This window comes from Sparus aurata, chromosome 7 (assembly GCF_900880675.1).
Source record: "Sparus aurata chromosome 7, fSpaAur1.1, whole genome shotgun sequence".
Taxonomy (NCBI): domain Eukaryota; kingdom Metazoa; phylum Chordata; class Actinopteri; order Spariformes; family Sparidae; genus Sparus; species Sparus aurata.
This window is the reverse complement of record NC_044193.1, coordinates 22,441,258-22,463,508: the sequence shown is the minus strand read 5'-3', so window position 1 is coordinate 22,463,508 and position 22,251 is coordinate 22,441,258. Positions and strand designations below refer to the sequence as shown.

The window sequence follows — 22,251 nt, the reverse complement described above, 5'->3', positions numbered from 1 at the left end:
TTTTTGTTACATTTACATTCAGGGCATTTAGCCGATGCTTTTGTCCAAAGTGACTTACAGTTATTCATACATACATTCATACACTTAAATAATTTTATATGTTATATCTTTGTTTGGATTATATTATCTGTTTTATTGTAAAGCACTTTGTAACTTGTTTTTGAAAACTGCTATATAAATAAAGTTATTATTATGATTACACTGATGGCAGTGGCTGGCTGCCATGCAAGTTGCTGACCAGCACGTCAGGAGCAGTTTGAGGTTCAGTATCTTGCCCAAGGACACTTCGACGTGCAGACCAGGGGAATCAAACAAGCAATCGTCCGATCGTCGTCTGTAGTTTTTAATGTATCACCAAGAAAGCAGAGGAACTGAGGAAATCAAACCAAAGTAGAGAAGAAGAAGGGTGTGGAGTCTTATGAAGTAATAGAGATGTTGCTCAAACTAGAAACATAATCTCTGCTGCACATACTGCTTTGCATTTCAGACATTCAATCTGACCAAAGACCCACAATTGACCTTGGAAAGCATAAGTGTAAATAATAATGTCAATGTGTTGCTGATTAACATGCTAAAATGGAACGATTAAATCCAGAGAAGCTTCTATTAATTTAAATGGTTACACATCTGCATTTCTTGTCATGTCAGTCCAAGTGTAAACAGTGAAAAAGGTAATTTATTTGAATTTGTTGTTGTCAGTCATACACCACTGTGTTATGATAACTTAAAGACAAATGAGGCATTACTTAAATCAGCTTGCATAGTAATATAAATGGTCACTACTAGATACTCTTTCTGTTGAAATTGGGAAATCTCACACAATGCAAATATTTTCACTCCAATCTTGGTGTTTGTGCAGACCTGCAAATGTACATGTTTATTTGCCTTGATAATACTGCGGCTGACAAAATGTACAATATTCCTGTCAAAACAATGGGTCTGGGTCCTGGAAGCAGGTTACTATTAGGCAAATTGTATGTTGGTACAACAGGTGTGTTTAGAAAAATGATGCTCACATATCAACCAGAATGCAAATTCAGCCACACATGCAGAAACCTTTCTCATGACAGACATTTTAACTAAGCGGCACAACACAGCTATGACTTATAACATTAAAGCCACATTAAACATAAAAAAAAGTAAAGTACATGTTAACATTTAAAACTTGACTGGTATTTCTGAGAAATAATATTTCTTAAAAAACAAATCCTTAAATCAAAATGTGATGTTAACTAAACAAGAAGTCGGACCTGTCTGCTGCCGTCAAAATGATTTTAAAAGTTATTAACTGTTTCATGTTGTTGGCTTGTAAAACATTTAGTTTGTCCATAGAGTGACTGATGTTTTGAAAAAACATTGAAATGAGAGAATCTGTTACAAGAGAGACCTTTGGTCAAACAAGGTCCTAATAGTTTGTAATGTTGCTGTACTCAGTGTCAGTCTTGGTATCTTTTGAAGGTTATGAGATCTGCACTGAGTCAAAAAAAAACAGTTCTTCCTTTTCATGGCTTATTATATTTATTCATTTCATTTCAATGGGATGGAAACTCTACAGTCACATAAACAAATATGACATGCAAATAAGATACACTCAAGCAACACTCCCCGGAAAAGATGCAAAAGTGGTCCACTCATCCTTCCCTCCATCAAGCCACACTTTGGTAAACAGACAGCCACAGCAGCCTGTGTAAGGTGGAGGTGAAGCATGGACGTGTTTGGTGCCGTGGTCTTGTCCTTGGGCTGGCTGACGCTGCATTTGGCTAATGGGGAACTGGACTACATCTCTCAGGGTCAGGGGTTGCAACTGCAGGGCGACTTCGTCCTCGCTGGACTCTTTCCTCTCCATTACGAACCGAAATCAACTAGTAGTTTGCCTGCTTTGGTTAATTGCAATCGGTAAGTTGTGTTGGACAGTAAACCTCCACTGATTTAGTGTATTTCACTGGTGGTTTGTCTATAACATCAACCCAAATATCTTACATTTTTCACAATCTGGAGATTTATTTACTATGTGACATGCCACCTTTTCCAGAGGTAAAGCCAACCAACACGGATATCACCTGATGCAAGCCATGAGATTTGCTGTGGAAGAGATCAACAACAGCACCGGGCCACAGTCTCTTTTACCAGGAGTGAAGCTGGGCTATCAGATTTACGACGGCTGCTCGAAATCTGCTGCTGTCCTGGCCGCAGTGGACTTGCTGGAGCACTGGGGCCCCTTAACATCTGGGACACAGAGAGACAAAGATTCAAACTTCACTGACAGCAGTCAGAGAGGATTGGCTTTGATTGGGCCGGACAGCAGCAGCAAAACGCTCACACCCGCTGTTCTACTGGGGTCCTATCTTATACCACAAGTAAGATATCGTCAAATTTTTATAATAAATAATAATAATAATTCATTTAATTTGTATAGCGCAAGGACCCAAAGTCGCTTACAGAGATATAGCAGACACTTGTAATACACAGACACACATGTAGTAGACACAGAAATACACCAAGTAGCAAACAAGGATAACAAAAGACAAAGCATGACAGGGAGACAAAAGCAGTGGTGGGCATGGAGTAGATAATGCTGATAAAGACTAACAGACAGAAACAGGTACAACAATAGTTAAGAGGTGGGGGGATGGATTGAAGAGCAATGGGGGGGCTGATGAGTAAGGAGAGTGGAAGGAGGGGGGGATCGGGGGGAGAGGTCGGGAATGAATGTAGTTATGGGTAGGGGAGATCGTAGGCTTGTGAGAAGAGGTAGGTTTTTAGGCGGGATTTAAATGTGGTAAGTGATGGAGAGTCACGAATGGGCTGGGGGAGAGAGTTCCAGAGTCGGGGTGCATTTTTGGAGGAACAGCACATCCAAAAACAAAAAATCAGTACTTATCTTCTCACCCTCATGCTGATGGAAAGTCCATTGAAGTTTCTCATGTTTCAAAAAGTTTCTGGAGCTTCACAGCAGAACTGCGTTACAGCATTTTCCTGAACAGTTGAAGTAGATGGGGACTTCTTTTAAAACATAAAAACGCAACCAGAAATGTTTTTGCACCCACTTCATAGGGGATGCTTTTTTGGTTGCTTTTTGACATAGCAAGTCCCCATCTCCTCCAGTTTATGAGAATGCAACAATGCCGTTTTGCTGTGAAGCTCTGGAAATGATTTGTGGACTACGAAACTTCCTTCGACTTTCCAACAGCATGAGGGTGAGTGGATAACGACTGAATTTTCATATTTGGGTGAACTTTTCCTTTAATCATGGCCTTTGAATTATTACCTGTTCTACATGAAATCCAATATAGAATCATTCATGTCATGCTCTTTCTTTCATTTAGATCTCTTATGAATCATCGAATGAAAAGCTGAGCAACAAGTTCGTCTATCCATCCTTTTTTCGCACGATTCCCAGCGACAAGAACCAGGTGGCAGCCATGATCCAGCTTCTGGTTCATTTCAACTGGACCTGGGTTGCCGTATTAAGCAGTGACAATGCCTATGGCCTGGATGGAATGCAAAGCCTCACCACGCAGGCACCAGACTCCGGCATCTGCATCGCCTACCAAGGAATCATCCCAGCTTACTCAGATGACAATAAACAGAACATGAGGAACATCGTGCAGAATTTGCTGAAGACCAAAGTAAACACCATTGTGGTCTTCTCCAACAAGGTAGAATTCAGTAATCTAGTCCCATTCGTCATTGAGGAGAAGATGACAGATAAGGTATGGATCGGGTCAGAGGACTGGTCAGCGTCTTCTCTTATATCAAGCATACCTGGGGTCCAAAGCATCGGCACTGTGCTTGGAGTGTCCATCAAATATTCAAACATATCTGGCTTTCAGGAGTTTGAGGCGAAGGTGTTGGAGGATGCAATGGATCAGGATGTCTCTAATGTTAACACAAACTCAGGCAATGACTGTTTACAGAGCACAGACGTGTACAACCTCGCCAGGATGGGATTTCCTCTGGAGAAATACGACGTCACCTCCTCTGCCAACGTTTATAAGGCGACGTATGCTCTAGCTCATGCCCTGCACCAGGCACTCGGCTGTGACTCGGGAGAGTGCCAGAGGAGGAGGGTGTATCCGTGGGAGGTGAGCAGATGGAATCCTGAAACAGAATCAGGCAACTTCGAGAAATAGTCACAAAATGTTTTCTGTCAAGGAAGTTCTTGTGGTGTCTCTCAGCTCAAGTGTTTCTTTGACTGAAACACTACATTAAAGGGTAACTCCAGAAATGTTAGGGTTAGGTTTTACAGGCGAAGGTGAGTACCACTGCATATGTGGGAGAAATATCTGAAAGCCTTTTGTGTCTCCAGAAGAAGCCGCATGTGACCTGATAAATTGTCACCAGTGATGTCACGAAGTAGCTTAGCTGCTTTGTGGGTAATGTAGGTGCAATAGAATTAAAAAGGTGATATCTCTGGTCCTGCCAAGTATAGTGATGCATCCCCCAGAGCCACTCTCTGTGTCACTGCACTGATGTTCCTTCTCCCTCTCCACCACAGCTCCTCTCGTGGCTCAAGCAGGTGCAATTCACTTTTCAAAACACCTCTGTCTATTTCGATGCGAACGGTGACCCGCCCACCGGATATGACATCGTTTGCTGGATTTGGAGGGGGCCGAACTGGTCTGTCAGAGAGGTGGGCTCCTTCAGCCCGAATCCCATTTCGCTCATGATTAATGTCGATCTAATCGAGTGGCACAACACAGGAGAGTCAAGTCAAGTAAGACCCTCTGAAGTATTTTTAAATGGAGTGGTTGTAGTTTTTAAATTCAGTTCAAATTGCAACCAAAAATGTCTATTTTAATAGATTGTTGTTGAGGTATTTGTTATTGAATCCCAGTGCAGTCATTCTGTCGATTTGTAACTTGTCATTCTTGAAGGTCTGCATGTAAATATTGAACTCTCCAAGACTTTGCACCATACCATCGGATGAAGTACAGTACATTAAAACTTGACCATCTCATCCCTTCGAACAAATCTAAACACATAATTTTTTGCCTTTTTAAAAGAAACAGTGAATGTGATTGTGTTTTGCATGGCTCAGTATGTTGTTGTTGTTGTTTTCATCTTATTTCTGTTCCTGAGTCTGGAGATTTTGATCTCAATGATATTATCTGATGAAGTAAAAGTTATGTATATCCTTTTTATACCCTGCTGTTTGTGTCTAGGTGCCACAGTCCATCTGCTCTCCGCCTTGCCCAAGTGGACACAGGAAGCTGCTGACAGGCCAACACACTTGCTGCTTCGACTGCCTGCCCTGTCCTGCTGCTACGTTTCTTAATCTGAGCGGTAACATGAGGACACTCAGAGACAAGCCAGAGCACCAGAAACATATTCAAAGACCAAAACAGAGAGAGAATGAATTTGTAAAGATTGAGAATCATATGCTGTAACCTGTAAATATGTTGAAATCATAAACCCCCCCCCAATCACAGCAGTATTTTCCAGCAGTTGTGTGCGGAGTCGACCAGAAGGTGGTGCTACATACTCACACTATCTTCTGATTCAGGCACCAAAGGGACGTTAAACGCTTTCTTGAATGGGATCACTGTGCTTAACATCATGTGACAAATGGCCAGAACACGCTGCTGTGTGTTTCCATTTCTGGACCAAAACATTTCACCTTGATCACTCACTAATGTCAAAGGGAAAGTTCACTCAAAAAAATCTAAAATAAATGTCTTTCCTTTTAGCTGTAGTGCTATTTACATTTAGTAGATGCTTTTGTCCAAGCACTGACTAACAGTATACATTCATATACTGATGGCGGTGGCTGCAAGGTACCAGCCAGAACATAAGGAGTAATTTGGGAATCAGTATCTTGCCCAAGGACACCTCGACATGCAGACCAGGGGAATTGAACTACCAACCTATGGATAGCAAGAAGATGGCTCTACCCCTGAGCCACAGCCACCCCTAAAAATGTGTCCATCTCGTTGTTTTGGTGTGAGCTGCAGGGATTTAGAGATATTGGCTGGAGAGGTGTCAGCCTTCTTTTAAAAATAATGAAACTAGATGCCACGCTACACACCTTGTGGGACTCAAAGTGATCTGGTTACTGAAGATAATCCACAGGTCATGACTTCCTGAAGGAGACATTGCTGTCCAGTTTTTCAAATGTTATTTTTTGGCACATTTCACTGCCACCTTCTTCTGTTATATGTAGAGAAGGCAGACATCTCTGTAGTTGATATCTCAAAACTTATCAACTCACCAAAACAATCTAGATGGAAAAATGGTGCCACAGGTAGAGGAAAATATGTGTTTTTGATTTTGAGGTGAACTGTCCCTTTAAATTTTAACTCTATCACCCTGAACAAAAAACCCAGCCCAGCTTTTACATCCCTGTTTTCCTCTTTTTTCTGTACTGTTCCTCTTCCACAGATCCCACTACATGCCAGCAGTGTCAGTCAGAGGAGTGGGCTCCCCCGAGCAGCGTTCAGTGTCTGAAAAGGTCCGTCCTGCTGCTCGCCTGGGACGACCCCCTCGCCATCGCCCTGCTCTTCTTTCTGGCCAGCTGTCTTCTCATGACCTCCAGCTCTGCAGTAATCCTCCTGCTCAACCTGAACACGCCGGTGGCCAAGTCCGCCGGAGGCCGCACCTGCCTCCTGATGCTGGCAGCCCTGACTGCCGCTGCCATGAGCTCTTTGTGCCATTTTGGCCAGCCGTCGCCTCTGGCCTGCATCCTCAAGCAGCCACTATTCATGTTTAGCTTCACAGTGTGCCTGGCCTGCATCACTGTGCGCTCCCTCCAGGTCGTCTGCATTTTTAAATTTGCGTCCAAGCTGCCCCCAGCCTATGACAAGTGGGCCAAGAAAAGTGGGCCAGAGATCACCATTTTCCTTGTGTCTGCCACCCTCTTGGTTATATCTGTGTTCCGTGTGGCCCTCAACCCTCCCAAGCCCAGCCAGGATCTCAACTTCTACCACGACAGCATTGTGCTGGAGTGCAGTAACACCCTCTCACCTGGTTCAGCTATTGAGCTCGGTTATGTAGCACTGCTCAGCATCCTCTGCTTCTCTTTCAGCTACATGGGCAAAGACCTACCAGCCAACTACAACGAGGCCAAGAGTATCACCTTCAGCCTCATGGTGTACATGATCTCCTGGATGAGCTTCTTCACTCTCTACCTCATCAGCAGGGGCCCCTTCACCATAGCTGCATACGTGTTTGCCATACTCTTCAGCGTCCTGGCCTTCTTCTGGGGCTACTTCCTGCCCAAAATTTATATCATTGTCTTGAAGCCGGAAATGAACACAACTGCCCATTTCCAGAATTGCATTCAGATGTATACCATGAGCCAGAAATGAAGCTTGTGATTATGTCAGTTGACGAGAAGTAGTTGAGGTGTAATGATGCAGGTGTAGCAGGTGAAATATTAGGAACAAGACAGGTTCAGCTTGACTTTTAAATGTATCTAATAGCTGAGTGTAAGTAGTAAAGTGTACAAGGACACTTCAACAGTCTAGATCCTTGAGTCTTTAAATGTCTAAATAAACTTCATCTGAGTCTGGATGTTTGTAGAATTCATTTGACCTCATCTTGGAGCTATCACAACGGATTAATGATGAAATTTAACTCAAATCAAATCAAATCGATCTTTATTTGTATGTCACTTTTCATACAGAAAGTAGCACAAAGTGCCTCAGAGAGATTAAAAACAAAGAAAATCAAAAGAACCCAACCCTCCCACCCCCACACATACGCACACACACACACAGACCCACACATACACTAGCTGTCACTAAAGAGCCATGGCATGCCTTACATGGTAACAAATGACCATGTAAGGCATGAAAAACATGGCATGTAAACAACAGATCTTTTTTTCATAAGTCTTTGTTGGTGCAGATCGTAGTGGCTGAGATGGTGAGAAATCAAGACAAAAAAAACACAGAAGATCAGAAACCTGGATAATGTTATATAACAATAATAATAACTTTATAGGGCGATGAAGAACCGGGTTTCCTTTGTTCTAAGAAAACATCACATCCTGAATCAAGAGAAAAACCAGGATAAGAATATAAACTGGGTTACTGGGTAAGTGAACATGTGCACAATACAATCAGGGTTTTATCATTTACACCTATTGTCACATGATAAAATGTCTGCCTGGGAAAAGGTCAATTCAAAAAGTATTTTCAACACAAATATCAAGGCTGTAGTTACATCCCATCACCGGAATTATCAAACACATCCATATTTAAAGGTACACTGTGTAGCTTTTGGAAAAAAACTCCATATCAGAAAGTTACTATTTTCAGTATTAATAAGGTAATAATACAAAGTCAGAAAGATACAGTTATTTGATATATTTTTTCAGATAAACAAGCCTTCCTCGAGTGGAATAAGGTTTCCAAAGTGCTGTTTAGACGAGAAAGATGGTCAAAAATAAAATGCTTTTCAACTGTGTCGTCCTTTGAGGACAGTTCGTTTCAGTTTGTTCAGCCATGAAAATCAACAGGTGAAGATTTTTCTCTTCTCTTAAAATGTCTTCCTCCTAACAACTTAGTGCACCTTTTTCATTTTGTCTCATTGCATTCCAACATAATCTAACACCAACAGGACTAAATCTGACATCTCTACCACTTTATACTAGATACAACCACTACAACAAAACAAAGTGTTTGCTGCTGTAGAGAATCAACAGCGCCCCCTGGCAGCCCCACAAGGAACTGTCACAAATACTGACGCTTTAATTTTACTTTTTGAAAACGAATCAGTGAATTAATACATTAATTAATACAATTGAAGTGTTCTATGTGTTGGAGAAAAGACAGTCTTTGAGATCATTAGATTTGATCAAGTGAGATTTAATATGTCATTTTATTGCTCATAGTTAATAAATGGTTTCTAATTATTAGATATTTATATATTTGGGTCAACAAGAGATAGATCATATTTCCAGGGATTTGACAACAAGTGGCAGCTGGTCACAGAAAGAAAAAGTATGCAAAAAATATGCAATGAGATGGAGCCACAATGCTGTGTGCAGTTTTTCTCCTTTATAAGAAATCTGTTTGTGCAGATCTGCAAATGTTTATTTGCCTTTATAATACTGTAGCTGACAAAATGCACAATATTCCTGTCAAAACAATTGGTCTGGGGCCTGGAAGCAGCTAACTATCAGACAAATTGTGTGTTGGTACAACAGGTGTGTTTAGCAAAATGAGGCTCACATATCAACCAGAATGCAAATTCAGCCACACATGCAGAAACCTTTCTCGTGACAGACATTTTAACTAAGCGGCACAACACAGCTATGACTAAAAATGTTATAGAGTAAAAGCTGTGGTCCTTGCCCAGCAGCAGGGTCCTGAAACTCACCTCACCTCAATGGATTGCAGTCCAGATATATCTTATCTTTTAGACCTGTGCCTTTCCTTTCATGGCAAGTCAAAATGTCTGTGGTGTTAGAGATTGGCTGGAGTCACATTTAATTTTCACGATTTAAGATACAAGATTCAAGATTAATTCATTCAAAGTGTTTATTGTTATATGCACAATAAAGAAACATGTTCTCAATTAAGCAACAAAATTCTTCCTTTGTTTTCCGTAGAATGCCAAGAAATATATACATCTCAAATATACAATGTATAAAGTAAATAGAAAGAGCAGCAACAAAATAAAATAAAATAAAATAAAATAAAACACTGCAAATCTGGAAACTGTGCAGTTATGCATGTGCAAAAATGAGAAAATGTAAAAAATGTAAACAGTAGGGACAGTCTTGAGGTAGAATAATAGATTCATGCTGTTTAGGAGTCTGATGGCAGTGGGGAAGAAAGATTTCTTTAATCTGGTAGTTTTGGACTTAACACTTTTGCACCTCATGCCTGAGGGTAGAAGTGTGAACAGTCCTTGCTGGGGGTGGGTGGGGTCTTTGAGGATGGAGGCAGCTTTCCCGTGGAATCTGCGGTGGTAAATGCTCTGCAGAGAAGCCAGTGGAGTCCTGGTGATCTTCTCCGCAGTCTTTAACACTCTCTGCAGGCGTCTGCGGTCCAAAGCAGAAATTCTGCCGTACCAGATGGTGATACAGCCGGTCAAGATGCTCTCAACAATGCAGCTGTAGAAGTTGCTGAGGATCTCTGGGGAAATGCCAAACTTCCTCAGCCTCCTCAGAAAATACAGCCGCTGTTGAGCCCTATTTACCAGCTGCGTGGTGTTGAATGACCAAGTGAGGTCATCACTGATGTGGACGCCCAGGTATTTAAAGCTGCTCACCCTCTCAACTTGTAGCTCCCGGATGTACAGTTGCCGATGAGGTCTCCTCTTCTTCCTCATGTCCACTATCATTTCCTTCATTTTGTCCGTGTTGAGGGTGACGTTATTGTCCTCACACCATGACACCAGACTGGCCACCTCCCTCCTGTAGGCTGCTTCGTCCCCGCCAGTTATGCATCCTATCCCTGCGGTGTTGTCCGCAAACTTTAGGATGGTGTTGTCTTTGTGGGAGGCAACACAGTCATGGGTGAACATGGTGTAGAGGATGGGGCTGAGGACGCTTCCCTGTGGAGTGCCAACATTGGTGATGATGCTGAAGGGGGAGGCTGAAGTCTTATTTCCAATAGGGGGGTACCAGTATGAGTGCCTCCTGTCTGTGGCGTGGCTGGAGGTCTCAAAGCGTGTGTAAAAGTTGTTGAGGTGGTGGTCCTGCAGCCGGTGATATGCTGTAGGCCTTGCATCATCTGCCCGGAAACAGCAGTGGAATAGAAGCTGTCCAGCTTCTCTCTATACTGCCTTTTGGCCGCTGTGATGGCTTTTTGCAGTCCATACTTGCTTTGTACTCCGTCTCATTGCCTGATTTAAATGCGAGCGAGTGAGCATGCAGCTTGTGACGTACCTGACTGTTAATCCAGGGCTTGTTGGGAAACTTCTTGATTTGTATGGTGGGCATGATGTTGTCGACACAAGTGCTAATATACCCAGTCACATACTCAGCATAGTCCTGTATGCTGACAGAAGAGTCCTCCAGAGTGGCTGTAGCTTTAAACACATCCCAGTCTGTCCGAGCAAAACAGTCCTGCAGTATGCTCTCAGTGTCTGGGGTATAGAGTTTGACTTGTTTAAATCACATCAAATCAAATCAAGTTTATCTATATAGCCCAAAATCACAATCACATTGCCTCAATGGGTTCTACAATTTGTACAGTGAACGACATCCTCTGTCCTTAGACCCTCGATTCGAGTGAAAGAAACATGCCATGTTGATGGAAAAAAGACCCTTTTAACAGGGTAAAAAATGGAGGGAGGGATCCCTCTTCCAGGACAGACAGACATGCAATACATGTGTACAGAAAAGAGCAACAAATCACAGTATACAAGTTACATTAACACAATGTCTGATACAAATTATATGTAAAGTGAGTGGATCCAGGAGATGACTGAGCAGGATGAGGTATCACCAAGTGGTGCCCTAGCCACACGACCTCCTGTCCACCCCGGTGACAGAGGAGAGGAGAGCAATTCTTAGTCACAGGGTTTGTCTGTTTCAGTCTTTGTCTGTATGTTGGATAAAGGAACAAAGAGATGTGGCCCGAGTGTCCAAAGTGGGGGTGCGGCCTTGTAAGCACCGCGTATGCTACTGGAAACATGATCCACATGTTGATAATATCCAAAATGCTGTGTGAGCTGTCGATGTCCAGCCGCTGCTTCCTCTATTTGTGTGGAATTCAGCCTGTGAAAATGGAAAATTAATGATTCACATACAATCAAATGTCAGAGAAAGCTATTAACATCTGTGTTTGAGACTTTATCGTGATGGTGTCTGACTTTTTCTCTCATTGTTTGCTTTCTATTACATTTGAGAGGCAAGAATACAAAACTTCTCCCGAAAAGACATTTTGTTTATTTAACTTTTTGTCTTGCAAATAATTGACTTGCAGGTCAACCTAACCCTAACCCTGTTGCCACATTGAATATAAAAAATAAACCAAAATGAATGTTAACTTTTAAAACTTGACTGGTATTTCTGAAGAATTATCTTTCTTAAAAAACAAATCCTTAAATTAAAATGCGATGTCAACTAAACAAGAAGTCGGACCTGTCTGCTGCCATCAAAATGATTGTTAAAGGTTTATCTGGTTTGTCCATAGAGTGACTGATGTTTTGAAAAATCTCATTGAAATGAGAGAATCTGTTATGGAAGAGACCTTTGGTAAAACAAGGTCCTAATAGTTTGTAATGTTGCTGTACTCAGTGTCAGTCTTGGTATCTTTTGAAGGTTATGAGATCTGCACTGAGTCAAAAAAAACCAGTTCTTCCTTTACATTGCTTATTACATTCATTTATTTCATTTCAATGGGATGGAAACTCTACAGTCACACAAACAAATATGACATAGGAATAAGCTACACTCAAGCAACACTCCCCGGAAAAGATGCAAAAGTGGTCCACTCATCCCTCCCTCTATCAAGCCACTCTTTGATAAACAGGCTCTGATCCCTTTTGCAAACCACAGCAGCCTGTGTAAGGTGGAGGTGAAGCATGGACGTGTTTGGTGCCGTGGTCTTGTCCTTGGGCTGGCTGACGCTGCAGTTGGCTAATGGGGAACTGGACTACATCTCTCAGGGTCAGGGGTTGCAGCTGCAGGGCGACTTCGTCCTCGCTGGACTCTTTCCTCTCCACTACGATGTTGAATCAACTAGTAGTTTGCCTGCTTTGGTTAATTGCAATCGGTAAGTTGTGTTGGACAGTAAACCTCCACTGATTTAGTGTATTTCACTGGTGGTCTGTCTATAACATCAACCCAAATATCTTACATTTTTCACAATCTGGAGTTTTAATTTTCGATGTGATTGATTTTCTCTTTAACATGCCCCCTTTTCCAGAGGTAAAGCCAACCAACATGGATATCACCTGATGCAAGCCATGAGATTTGCTGTGGAAGAGATCAACAACAGCACCGGGCCACAGTCTCTTTTACCAGGAGTGAAGCTGGGCTATCAGATTTACGACGGCTGCTCGAAGTCTGCTGCTGTCCTGGCCGCAGTGGACTTGCTGGAGCAATGGGGCCCCTTAACATCTGGGACACAGAGAGACAAAGATTCAAACTTCACTGACAACGGTCAGAGAGGATTGGCTTTGATTGGGCCGGACAGCAGCAGCAAAACGCTCACACCTGCTGTTTTACTGGGGTCCTATCTTATACCACAAGTAAGATATCGTCCAATTTTTCGAGGAAAAGCACATCTAAAAATGAAAATTCAGTAATTATCTTCTCGCCCTCATGCTGATGGAAAGTCCTTTGAAGTTTTGCATGTTTCAAAAAGTTTCTGGAGCTTCACAGCAGAACTGCGTTACAGCATTTTCACGAAGAACTGAAGTAGATGGGGGCTTGTTTTAAAACATAAAAACACTGTAACCATAATTACTGTACACTTTCTATTTTGGGTCATTTTTATATATTATCATATTTTATATATGTTTTCTGATGTATATTATTTGTATTACTTAAGTTACTGATAAATACATTATTATTATATTTGTATATTATTATCATATTACTGCTACATTATATATTTCATTGTCTTTTGTAGCTCTTTAATTTGTGTGTTTTCATGCACAGTGTTTGGGTTGTTGCTCTGTGTCCCCTTGACTGTGAGTTGATTGGTTCCTTCATGCTTTTGTTTTGGTGAGGACAGCTATGGGTGTGATGTTGTGGTCCGCTATGTTGATCGAGGTAGAAGGTGGATGTGTTGTGAACCCCGACATATGAGGTCAGAGATTATTTGTACTGTTCTTCTGTTTTGGTGATCATTAAAAGAAGTCTGAAACAAGAAGTGTAGCACGCTATTTATCCACAGCCAGAAGGGACTGGTATACGCTACCAGGCAGGAAAACAGGGTTACAGCATTACCAAAAATGTTTTTGCACCCAGTTCATAAGGGCTGCTTTTTTGGTTGCTTTTTAACATAGTAAGTCCCCCGCGCCTCCAGATGTTTATTTGAATGCAACAATGCCGATTTGCTGTGAATCTCCCGAAATGATTTGTGGACTACGAAACTTCACTCGACTTTCCAACAGCATGAGGGTGAGTGGATAACAACTGAATTCTCATTTTTGGGTGGACTTTTCCTTTAATCATGGCCTTTGAATTATTAACTGTTCTACATGAAATCCAATATAGAATCATTCCTGTCATGTTCTTTCTTTCATTTAGATCTCTTATGAATCATCGAATGAAAAGCTGAGCAACAAGTTCGTCTATCCATCCTTTTTTCGCACGATTCCCAGCGACAAGAACCAGGTGGCAGCCATCATCCAGCTTCTGGTTCATTTCAACTGGACCTGGGTTGCCGTATTAAGCAGTGACAATGACTATGGCCTGGATGGAATGCAAAGCTTAACCACGCAGGCACCAGACTCCGGCATCTGCATCGCCTACCAAGGAATCATCCCAGCTTACTCAGATGACAATAAACAGAACATGAGGATCATCGTGCAGAATTTGCTGAAGACCAAAGTAAACACTATTGTGGTTTTCTCCAGCAAGGAAAAATTCAGTAATCTAGTCCCATTCGTAATTGAGGAGAAGATGACAGATAAGGTATGGATCGGGTCAGAGGACTGGTCAGCGTCTTCTCTTATATCAAGCATACCTGGGGTCCAAAGCATCGGCACTGTGCTTGGAGTGTCCATCAAATATTCAAACATATCTGGCTTTCAGGAGTTTGAGGCGAAGGTGTTGGAGGATGCAATGGATCAGGACGTCTCTAGGGCTAACACAAACTCGGGCAATTACTGTTTACAGAGCACAGACGTGTACAACCTCGCCAGGATGGGATTTCCTCTGGAAAAACATGATGTCACCTCCTCTGCCAACGTTTATAAGGCGACGTATGCTCTAGCTCATGCCCTGCACCAGGCACTCGGCTGTGACTCAGGAGAGTGCCAGAGGAGGAGGGTGTATCCGTGGGAGGTGAGCAGATGGAATCCTGAAACAGAATCAGGCAACTTCGAGAAATAGTCACAAAATGTTTTCTGTCAAGGAAGTTCTTGTCGTGTCTCTCAGCTCAAGTGTTTCTTTGACTGAAACACTACATTAAAGGGTAACTCCAGAAATGTTAGGGTTAGGTTTTACAGGCGAAGGTGAGTACCACTGCATATGTGGGAGAAATATTTGAAAGCCTTTTGTGTCTCCAGAAGAAGCCGCATGTGACCTGATAAATTGTCACCAGTGATGTCACGAAGTAGCTTAGCTGCTTTGTGGGTAATGTAGGTGCAATAGAATAAAAAAGGTGATATCTCTGGTCCTGCCAAGTATAGTGATGCATCCCCCAGAGCCACTCTCTGTGTCACTGCACTGATGTTCCTTCTCCCTCTCCACCACAGCTCCTCTCGTGGCTCAAGCAGGTGCAATTCACTTTTCAAAACACCTCTGTCTATTTCGATGCGAACGGTGACCCGCCCACTGGATATGACATCGTTTGCTGGATTTGGAGGGGGCCGAACTGGTCTGTCAGAGAGGTGGGCTCCTTCAGCCCGAATCCCACTTCGCTCACGATTAATGCCGATCTAATCGAGTGGCACAACACAGGAGAGTCAAGTCAAGTAAGACCCTCTGAAGTTTTTTTGAGTAGAGTGGTTGTAGTTTTTAAATTCAGTTTAAATTGCAACTGAAAATGTCTATTTTAATAGATTGTTGTTGAGGTATTTGTTATTGAATCCCAGTGCAGTCATTTTGTCGATTTGTAATTTGTCATTCTTGAAGGTCTGCATGTAAATATTGAACTCTCCAAGACTTTGCACCATACCATCGGATGAAGTACAGTACATTAAAACTCGACCATCTCATCCCTTCGGACAAATCTAAACACATCATTTTTTCACTTTTTTAAAGAAACAGTGAATGTGATTGTGTTTTGCATGGCTCAGTATGTTGTTGTTGTTTTTTTCATCTTATTTCTGTTCCTGAGTCTGGAGATTTTGATCTCAATGATATTATCTGATAAAGTAAAAGTTATGTATATCCTTTTTATACCCTGCTGTTTGTGTCTAGGTGCCACAGTCCATCTGCTCTCCGCCTTGCCCAAGTGGACACAGGAAGCTGCTGACAGGCCAACACACTTGCTGCTTCGACTGCCTGCCCTGTCCTGCTGCTACGTTTCTTAATCTGAGCGGTAACATGAGGACACACAGAGACGAGCCAGAGCACCAGAAACATATTCAAAGACCAAAACAGAGAGAGAATGAATTTGTAAAGATTGAGAATGCTGTAACCTGTAAATGTTAAAATCATCAACCCCCCCAATCACAGCAGTATTTTCCAGCAGTTGTGTGAAGAGTCGACCAGAAGGTGGTGCTACATACTCACACTATCTTCTGATTCAGGCCCCAAAGGGACGTAAAACGCTTTCTTGAATGGGATCACTGTGCCTAACATCATGTGACAAATGGCCAGAACACGCTGCTGTGTGTTTCCCCTTCTGGACCGAAACATTTCACCTTGATCACTCACTAATGTCAAAGGGACAGTTCACCCCAAAAAATAAATAAAATAAAAGTAAATTTTCCTTTTACCTATAGTGCTATTTGTTATTTATTTAGTTGTTTTGGTGTGAGCTGAAGGGTAATTGACATATTGTCTGAAGAGATGTCAGCTTTCCTTTTAAAATAATGGAACTAGATGACATGCTACACAGCTTGTGGTGCTCAAAGTGACCTGGTTACTGAAGATAATCCACAGGTCATGACTTCCTGAAGGAGACATTGCTGTTGAGTTTTTCAGATTTACTTTTAGGCACTTTGAGCACCACACATTTCATTGCCACCTTCTTCTGTTATCCACCCGCTTCTTCAGAAGCCTATGGATGCTGCCATGACAGATAACTACTTCCACCGGCGGTTTTGTGTTTCCAGTTGCCTTGCAACTGCATGACTGATCACCGCCGCCAAGCCAGCCCAAAACAGCTAGCGTTATATCATAAATGCTAAATTGTTTTTGAATTAAGCTCAGGTACAACATGTGCCGTTGGTGGTTGCCACAACAATTCTAGAAAATGTAAAGTTTTTTTAAAAACTTCTTGTGTAGAACATCGACAACTTCGACAAACATGTCCGTGCCCTGCGCGCCATGCCAAGGAAGGAGGAACGGAGACTAGCATGGCTCGCGGCTTTGAGACTAAAATAAATATTTGGGTTTATGAATACCTTCCACAGAATAGCTGCTGCATGACTACATGACTTCCTTAACCCGGCAATGCACGAGCAGCCGCCTGTCTCCACGACTCCACTTTGCTTCAGCATTATCCACCCTGTATGTTTAGCTTGAATGAGGCTGTGGCTGGGCTCTACTGCTGCCTTCAGAAATATAAAGTTGTGTTTCTACGACATTACTTTCCCTATTTTGTTACTGTGCAGGTAGTTGTATGCTTCTGTTCTTTTGTAACTGTGTAATTCTTTGCCGTCAACACCTTCAGAAAAAAAATAGATTAACTATGTCGATGTAGCTAATGTTGGGCCATTGCTTCATGTCATCTACCCACTCTGTGACAAATCACGAGTGAGGCACTACTACAGAACTGTCCTCACGACTTTTTAAAACATCCATACTATGTATCCACCTCCGATTTTTGTTGAATCTGTCCCTTTCTTCTTGTTAAAAGAAGTTTTTTAGAACGAGCATGACAGCTACGCTAGCCTAAACACCGAGTTCAACCAGTTCAACCGGAAGAGCATGACCAACTCCCGCTATGAACAATGGGTAAACTCACAAAATCAGGAATAAGGTGGATACTGGAGAGAAGGCACACATCTCAATGGTTGATATCTCAAAACTTATCAACACACCAAAACAATCTAGAAAATATGTGTTTTTAATTTTTTAGGTGAACTGTCCCTTTAAATTTTAACTCTATCACCCTGAACAAAAAACCCAGCCCAGCTTTTACATCCCTGTTTTCCTCTTTTTTCTGTACTGTTCCTCTTCCACAGATCCCACTACATGCCAGCAGTGTCAGTCAGAGGAGTGGGCTCCCCCGAGCAGCGTTCAGTGTCTGAAAAGGTCCGTCCTGCTGCTCACCTGGGACGACCCCCTCGCCATCGCCCTGCTCTTCTTTCTGGCCAGCTGTCTTCTCATGACCTCCAGCTCTGCAGTAATCCTCCTGCTCAACCTGAACACGCCAGTGGCCAAGTCCGCCGGTGGCCGCACCTGCCTCCTGATGCTGGCAGCTCTGACTGCCGCTGCCATGAGCTCTTTGTGCCATTTTGGCCAGCCGTCGCCTCTGGCCTGCATCCTCAAGCAGCCACTATTCATGTTTAGCTTCACTGTGTGCCTGGCCTGCATCACTGTGCGCTCCCTCCAGGTCGTCTGCATTTTTAAATTTGCGTCCAAGCTGCCGCCTGTATATGACAAGTGGGCCAAGAAAAGTGGGCCAGAGATCACCATTTTCCTTGTGTCTGCCACCCTCTTGGTTATATCTGTGTTCCGTGTGGCCCTCAACCCTCCCAAGCCCAGCCAGGATCTCAACTTCTACCACGACAGCATTGTGCTGGAGTGCAGTAACACCCTCTCACCTGGTTCAGCTATTGAGCTTGGTTATGTAGCATTGCTCAGCATCCTCTGCTTCTCTTTCAGCTACATGGGCAAAGACCTGCCAGCCAACTACAACGAGGCCAAGAGTATCACCTTCAGCCTCATGGTGTACATGATCTCCTGGATGAGCTTCTTCACTCTCTACCTCATCAGCAGGGGCCCCTTCACCATAGCTGCATACGTGTTTGCCATACTCTTCAGCGTCCTGGCCTTCTTCTGGGGCTACTTCCTGCCCAAAATTTATATCATTGTCTTGAAGCCAGAAATGAACACAACTGCCCATTTCCAGAATTGCATTCAGATGTATACCATGAGCCAGAAATGAAGCTTGTGATTATGTCAGGTGATGAGAAGTAGTTGAGGTGTAATGATGCAGGTGTAGCAGGTGAAATATTAGGAACAAGACAGGTTCAGCTTGACTTTTAAATGTATCTAACAGCTGAGTGTAAGTAGTAAAGTGTACAAGGACACTTCAACAGTCTAGATCCTTGAGTCTTTAAAGGTCTAAATAAACTTCATCTGAGTCTGGATGTTTGTAGAATTCATTTGACCTCATCTTCGAGCTATCACAACGGATTAAAGATGAAATTTAAATGATCATGTAAGGCATGAAAAACATGGCATGTAAACAACAGATCTTTTTTTTTGATAAGTCTTTATTGGCGCAGATCGTAGTGGCTGAGATGGTGAGAAATCAAGACAAAAAAACACACAGAAGATCAGAAACCTGGATAATGTTATACAACAACAATAATAACTGTATAGGACGATGAAGAACCAGGTTTCCTTTGTTCTAAGAAAACATCACATCCTGAATCAAGAGAAAAACCAGGATAAGAATATAAACTGGGTTACTGGGTAAGTAAACATGTGCACAATACAATCAGGGTTTTATCATTTACACCTATCGTCACATGATAAAATGTCTGCCTGGGAAAAGGTCAATTCAAAAAGTATTTTCAACACAAATATCAAGGCTGTAGTTACATCCCATCACCAGAATTATCAAACACATCCATATTTAAAGGTACACTGTGTAGCTTTTGGACAAAAACTCTAAATCAGAAAGTTACTATTTTCAGTATTAATAAGGTAACAAATCAAAGTCAGAAAGATACAGTTATCTGATATATTTTCAGATAAACAAGCCTTCCTCGAGTGGAATAAGGTTTCCAAAGTGCTGTTTAGGCATTGCTGTTAAGGTGGTCAAAAGTCAAATGCTTTTCAACTGTGTCGTCCTTTGAGGACAGTTCGTTTCAGTTTGTTCAGCCATGAAAATCAGGTGAAGATTTTTCTCTTCTCTTGAAATGTCAAATTAGTTCACCTTTTTTATTTTTGTCATTGCATTCCAACATAAACTAACACCAACAGGACTAAATCTGACATCTCGTCCACACTGACAGAAAAATATCAAGCTGCCAGTCAGGCATATACAACCTGTACAACACAACAAGTGTGCCGTTGTAGATATTCAACATCACCCCCTGGCAGCCGCACGAGGAACTGTCACAGTTGTGATGCTTTAATTTTACTTCCTGAAAATGAATCAATGAATTAATACAATTGAAGTGTTCTATGTGTTGGAGAAAAGACAGTCTTTGAGATTATTAGATTTGAGTAAGTGAGCTTTAATATGTAATTGTATTGTTCATAGTTTATAAATAGTTTCTAATTATTAGATATTTATATATTTGGGTCAACAAGAGATAGATCATATTTCCAGGGATTTGACAACAAGTGGCAGCTGGTCACAGAAAGAAAAAGTATGCAAAAAATATGCAATGAGATGGAGCCACAATGCCGTGTGCAGTTTTGCTCCTTTATAAGAAATCTGTTTGTGCAGACCTGCAAATTTACATGTTTATTTGCCTTAATAATACTGTAGCTGACAAAATGCACAATATTCCTGTCAAAACAATTGGTCTGGGTCCTGGAAGCAACTAACTATCAGACAAATTGTGTGTTGGTACAACAGGTGTGTTTAGCAAAATGAGGCTCACATATCAACCAGAATGCAAATTCAGCCACACATGCAGAAACCTTTCTCGTGACAAACATTTTAACTAAGCGGCACAACACAGCTATGACTAATAACGTTATAGAGTAAAAGCTGTGGTCCTTGCCCAGCAGCAGGGTCCTGAAACTCACCTCACCTCAATGGATTGCAGTCCAAATATATCTTATCAATTAGACCTGTGCTTTTCCTATCGTGGCAAGTCAAAATGTCTGTGGTGTTAGAGATTGGCTGGAGTCACATTTCATTTTCACGATTTAAGATTCAAGATTCAAGTTTCAAGATTCAAAGTGTTGATTGTCATAGGCATAATAAAGAAACATGTTCTCAATTAAGCAATTAAATTCTTCCTTTGTTTTCTGCAGAATGCCAAGAAATATGTATGTAGATACAACATTCGCCTAGCAGGCCACTAATAATAAGGATCGTATTCAGTTTCTGACGTGCAACTGTGCGGTGGTGAAGTTTTTGGTTTAGAAGTGGGACTTTTGGTCTCATTCGTGATCGAGGTGCAGCAAATTGAGCTACAAACACCAGCAGAATGACTGGAGACATGTTAATTTCTGGTGGCTTATGTAAAGTTTCTCTTGAGTGGTTGTTAGTTTGTCTATGTCCTTTGAGTATAAACTATGTTGAGCAGAGCCTGGTGTTAACATTGGTGTTCTTATTCATGGTAGAAGTGCAGCAAATTGAGTGCTACAACACCAGCAGAACTGAGTGGAGACGTGTTGTTTTGGAGGCCTCGTGGTATAGATCTCAAACTTGGTGTTATAATTTTAAGTTACAGGTTAACTTGACTGGACTTCAGCTATCTTCAATGGCAAATGCCCGAGCGCTGTACTTCAGAGCTGTAAGCTGTGGTTTCCTTGAATAGCAGAAGTCAGCCCTTTGATAAGCTGCTGGCATTGGTCATAGCGTATCCTACAAGCCCTTGTGCGTTCCCACCAATTTACAGGCCCCTGTTGTTACATACCCACGGTTGGTAGAAGCGTGCACGAAGTGTGCGTGTTTAGTTTGGGCCTAGTGCCTGGCTAGGGACATACTCAGGGCCACGGTAAAAGCTAGCCTGACGCCGATAAAGCGGTTCAGGTCACTGCCCTTATCTGTCCATGACAAGATGCACTAGCGACCTCAGTGAGCATGGTAATGCGATGCCTTTGCTTGAAGATGATGTTGAACTTCTGTGATAAAACAAAATGAAAACAATTGCAGGAATTCATTTTCTTTGTAACTGTGTGCAACAGCATCCTGCTTGAAAACACCATGCAGAGATCATCACAAAGCTGTTACAGGGCCCTCAGCCTCAGTGCCCAGCAGGCCACTAATAAGGATCCAATTGTGTTGTGGTGACATTTTTCGTTTGGAAGCAGTTGTTGTGGTCACATTCATGGCAGAAGTGCAGTGAACTGATGACTAAACAACTTGAGCAATTATTAGTTTGTCTGTGTCATGTCTGTAGATCTGTTTGTTGTTCTTGTCTGGTGTTGTCTTGTGGGTTATTGTATTTGATTTCCATGTCTTTGTATTTTGTCTTGTGTCTTTTGTTTTTCCATGCCCTCATGTGTCCTTTAAGTTCTCCTGTGTATTTTCCTATGTTCCCTCTGGCTCCCTCTGTCTATTGCTTTGTTCCCTTCATGTTCTCATGTGCTCCTCCCCTTCGTTACCTCACCTGTTGGTCCACCTCACCTGTTCCTCGTCTTGTCAT

The 22,251-nt window shown here is 42.2% G+C and overlaps 2 protein-coding genes across 2 annotated transcripts; both read left to right on the top strand.

The window, feature by feature from the left end:
* The first annotated feature begins 1,705 nt into the window (after nucleotides 1–1,705).
* LOC115584318 (taste receptor type 1 member 1-like) lies at nucleotides 1,706–7,442 on the top strand. Its single transcript, XM_030421657.1, has 6 exons — nucleotides 1,706–1,896; nucleotides 2,033–2,357; nucleotides 3,327–4,085; nucleotides 4,499–4,717; nucleotides 5,166–5,286; nucleotides 6,382–7,442. Exons 1-6 carry the CDS (start codon nucleotides 1,706–1,708, stop codon nucleotides 7,305–7,307), a joined length of 2,541 nt encoding a protein of 846 aa, XP_030277517.1. The 3' UTR covers nucleotides 7,308–7,442.
* A 5,041-nt stretch (nucleotides 7,443–12,483) lies between these two features.
* On the top strand, nucleotides 12,484–18,857 carry LOC115584316 (taste receptor type 1 member 1-like). The gene is made up of 6 exons (XM_030421655.1): nucleotides 12,484–12,674; nucleotides 12,828–13,152; nucleotides 14,159–14,917; nucleotides 15,331–15,549; nucleotides 15,998–16,118; nucleotides 17,932–18,857. Exons 1-6 carry the CDS (start codon nucleotides 12,484–12,486, stop codon nucleotides 18,855–18,857), a joined length of 2,541 nt encoding a protein of 846 aa, XP_030277515.1.
* The last annotated feature ends 3,394 nt before the right edge of the window (nucleotides 18,858–22,251 follow it).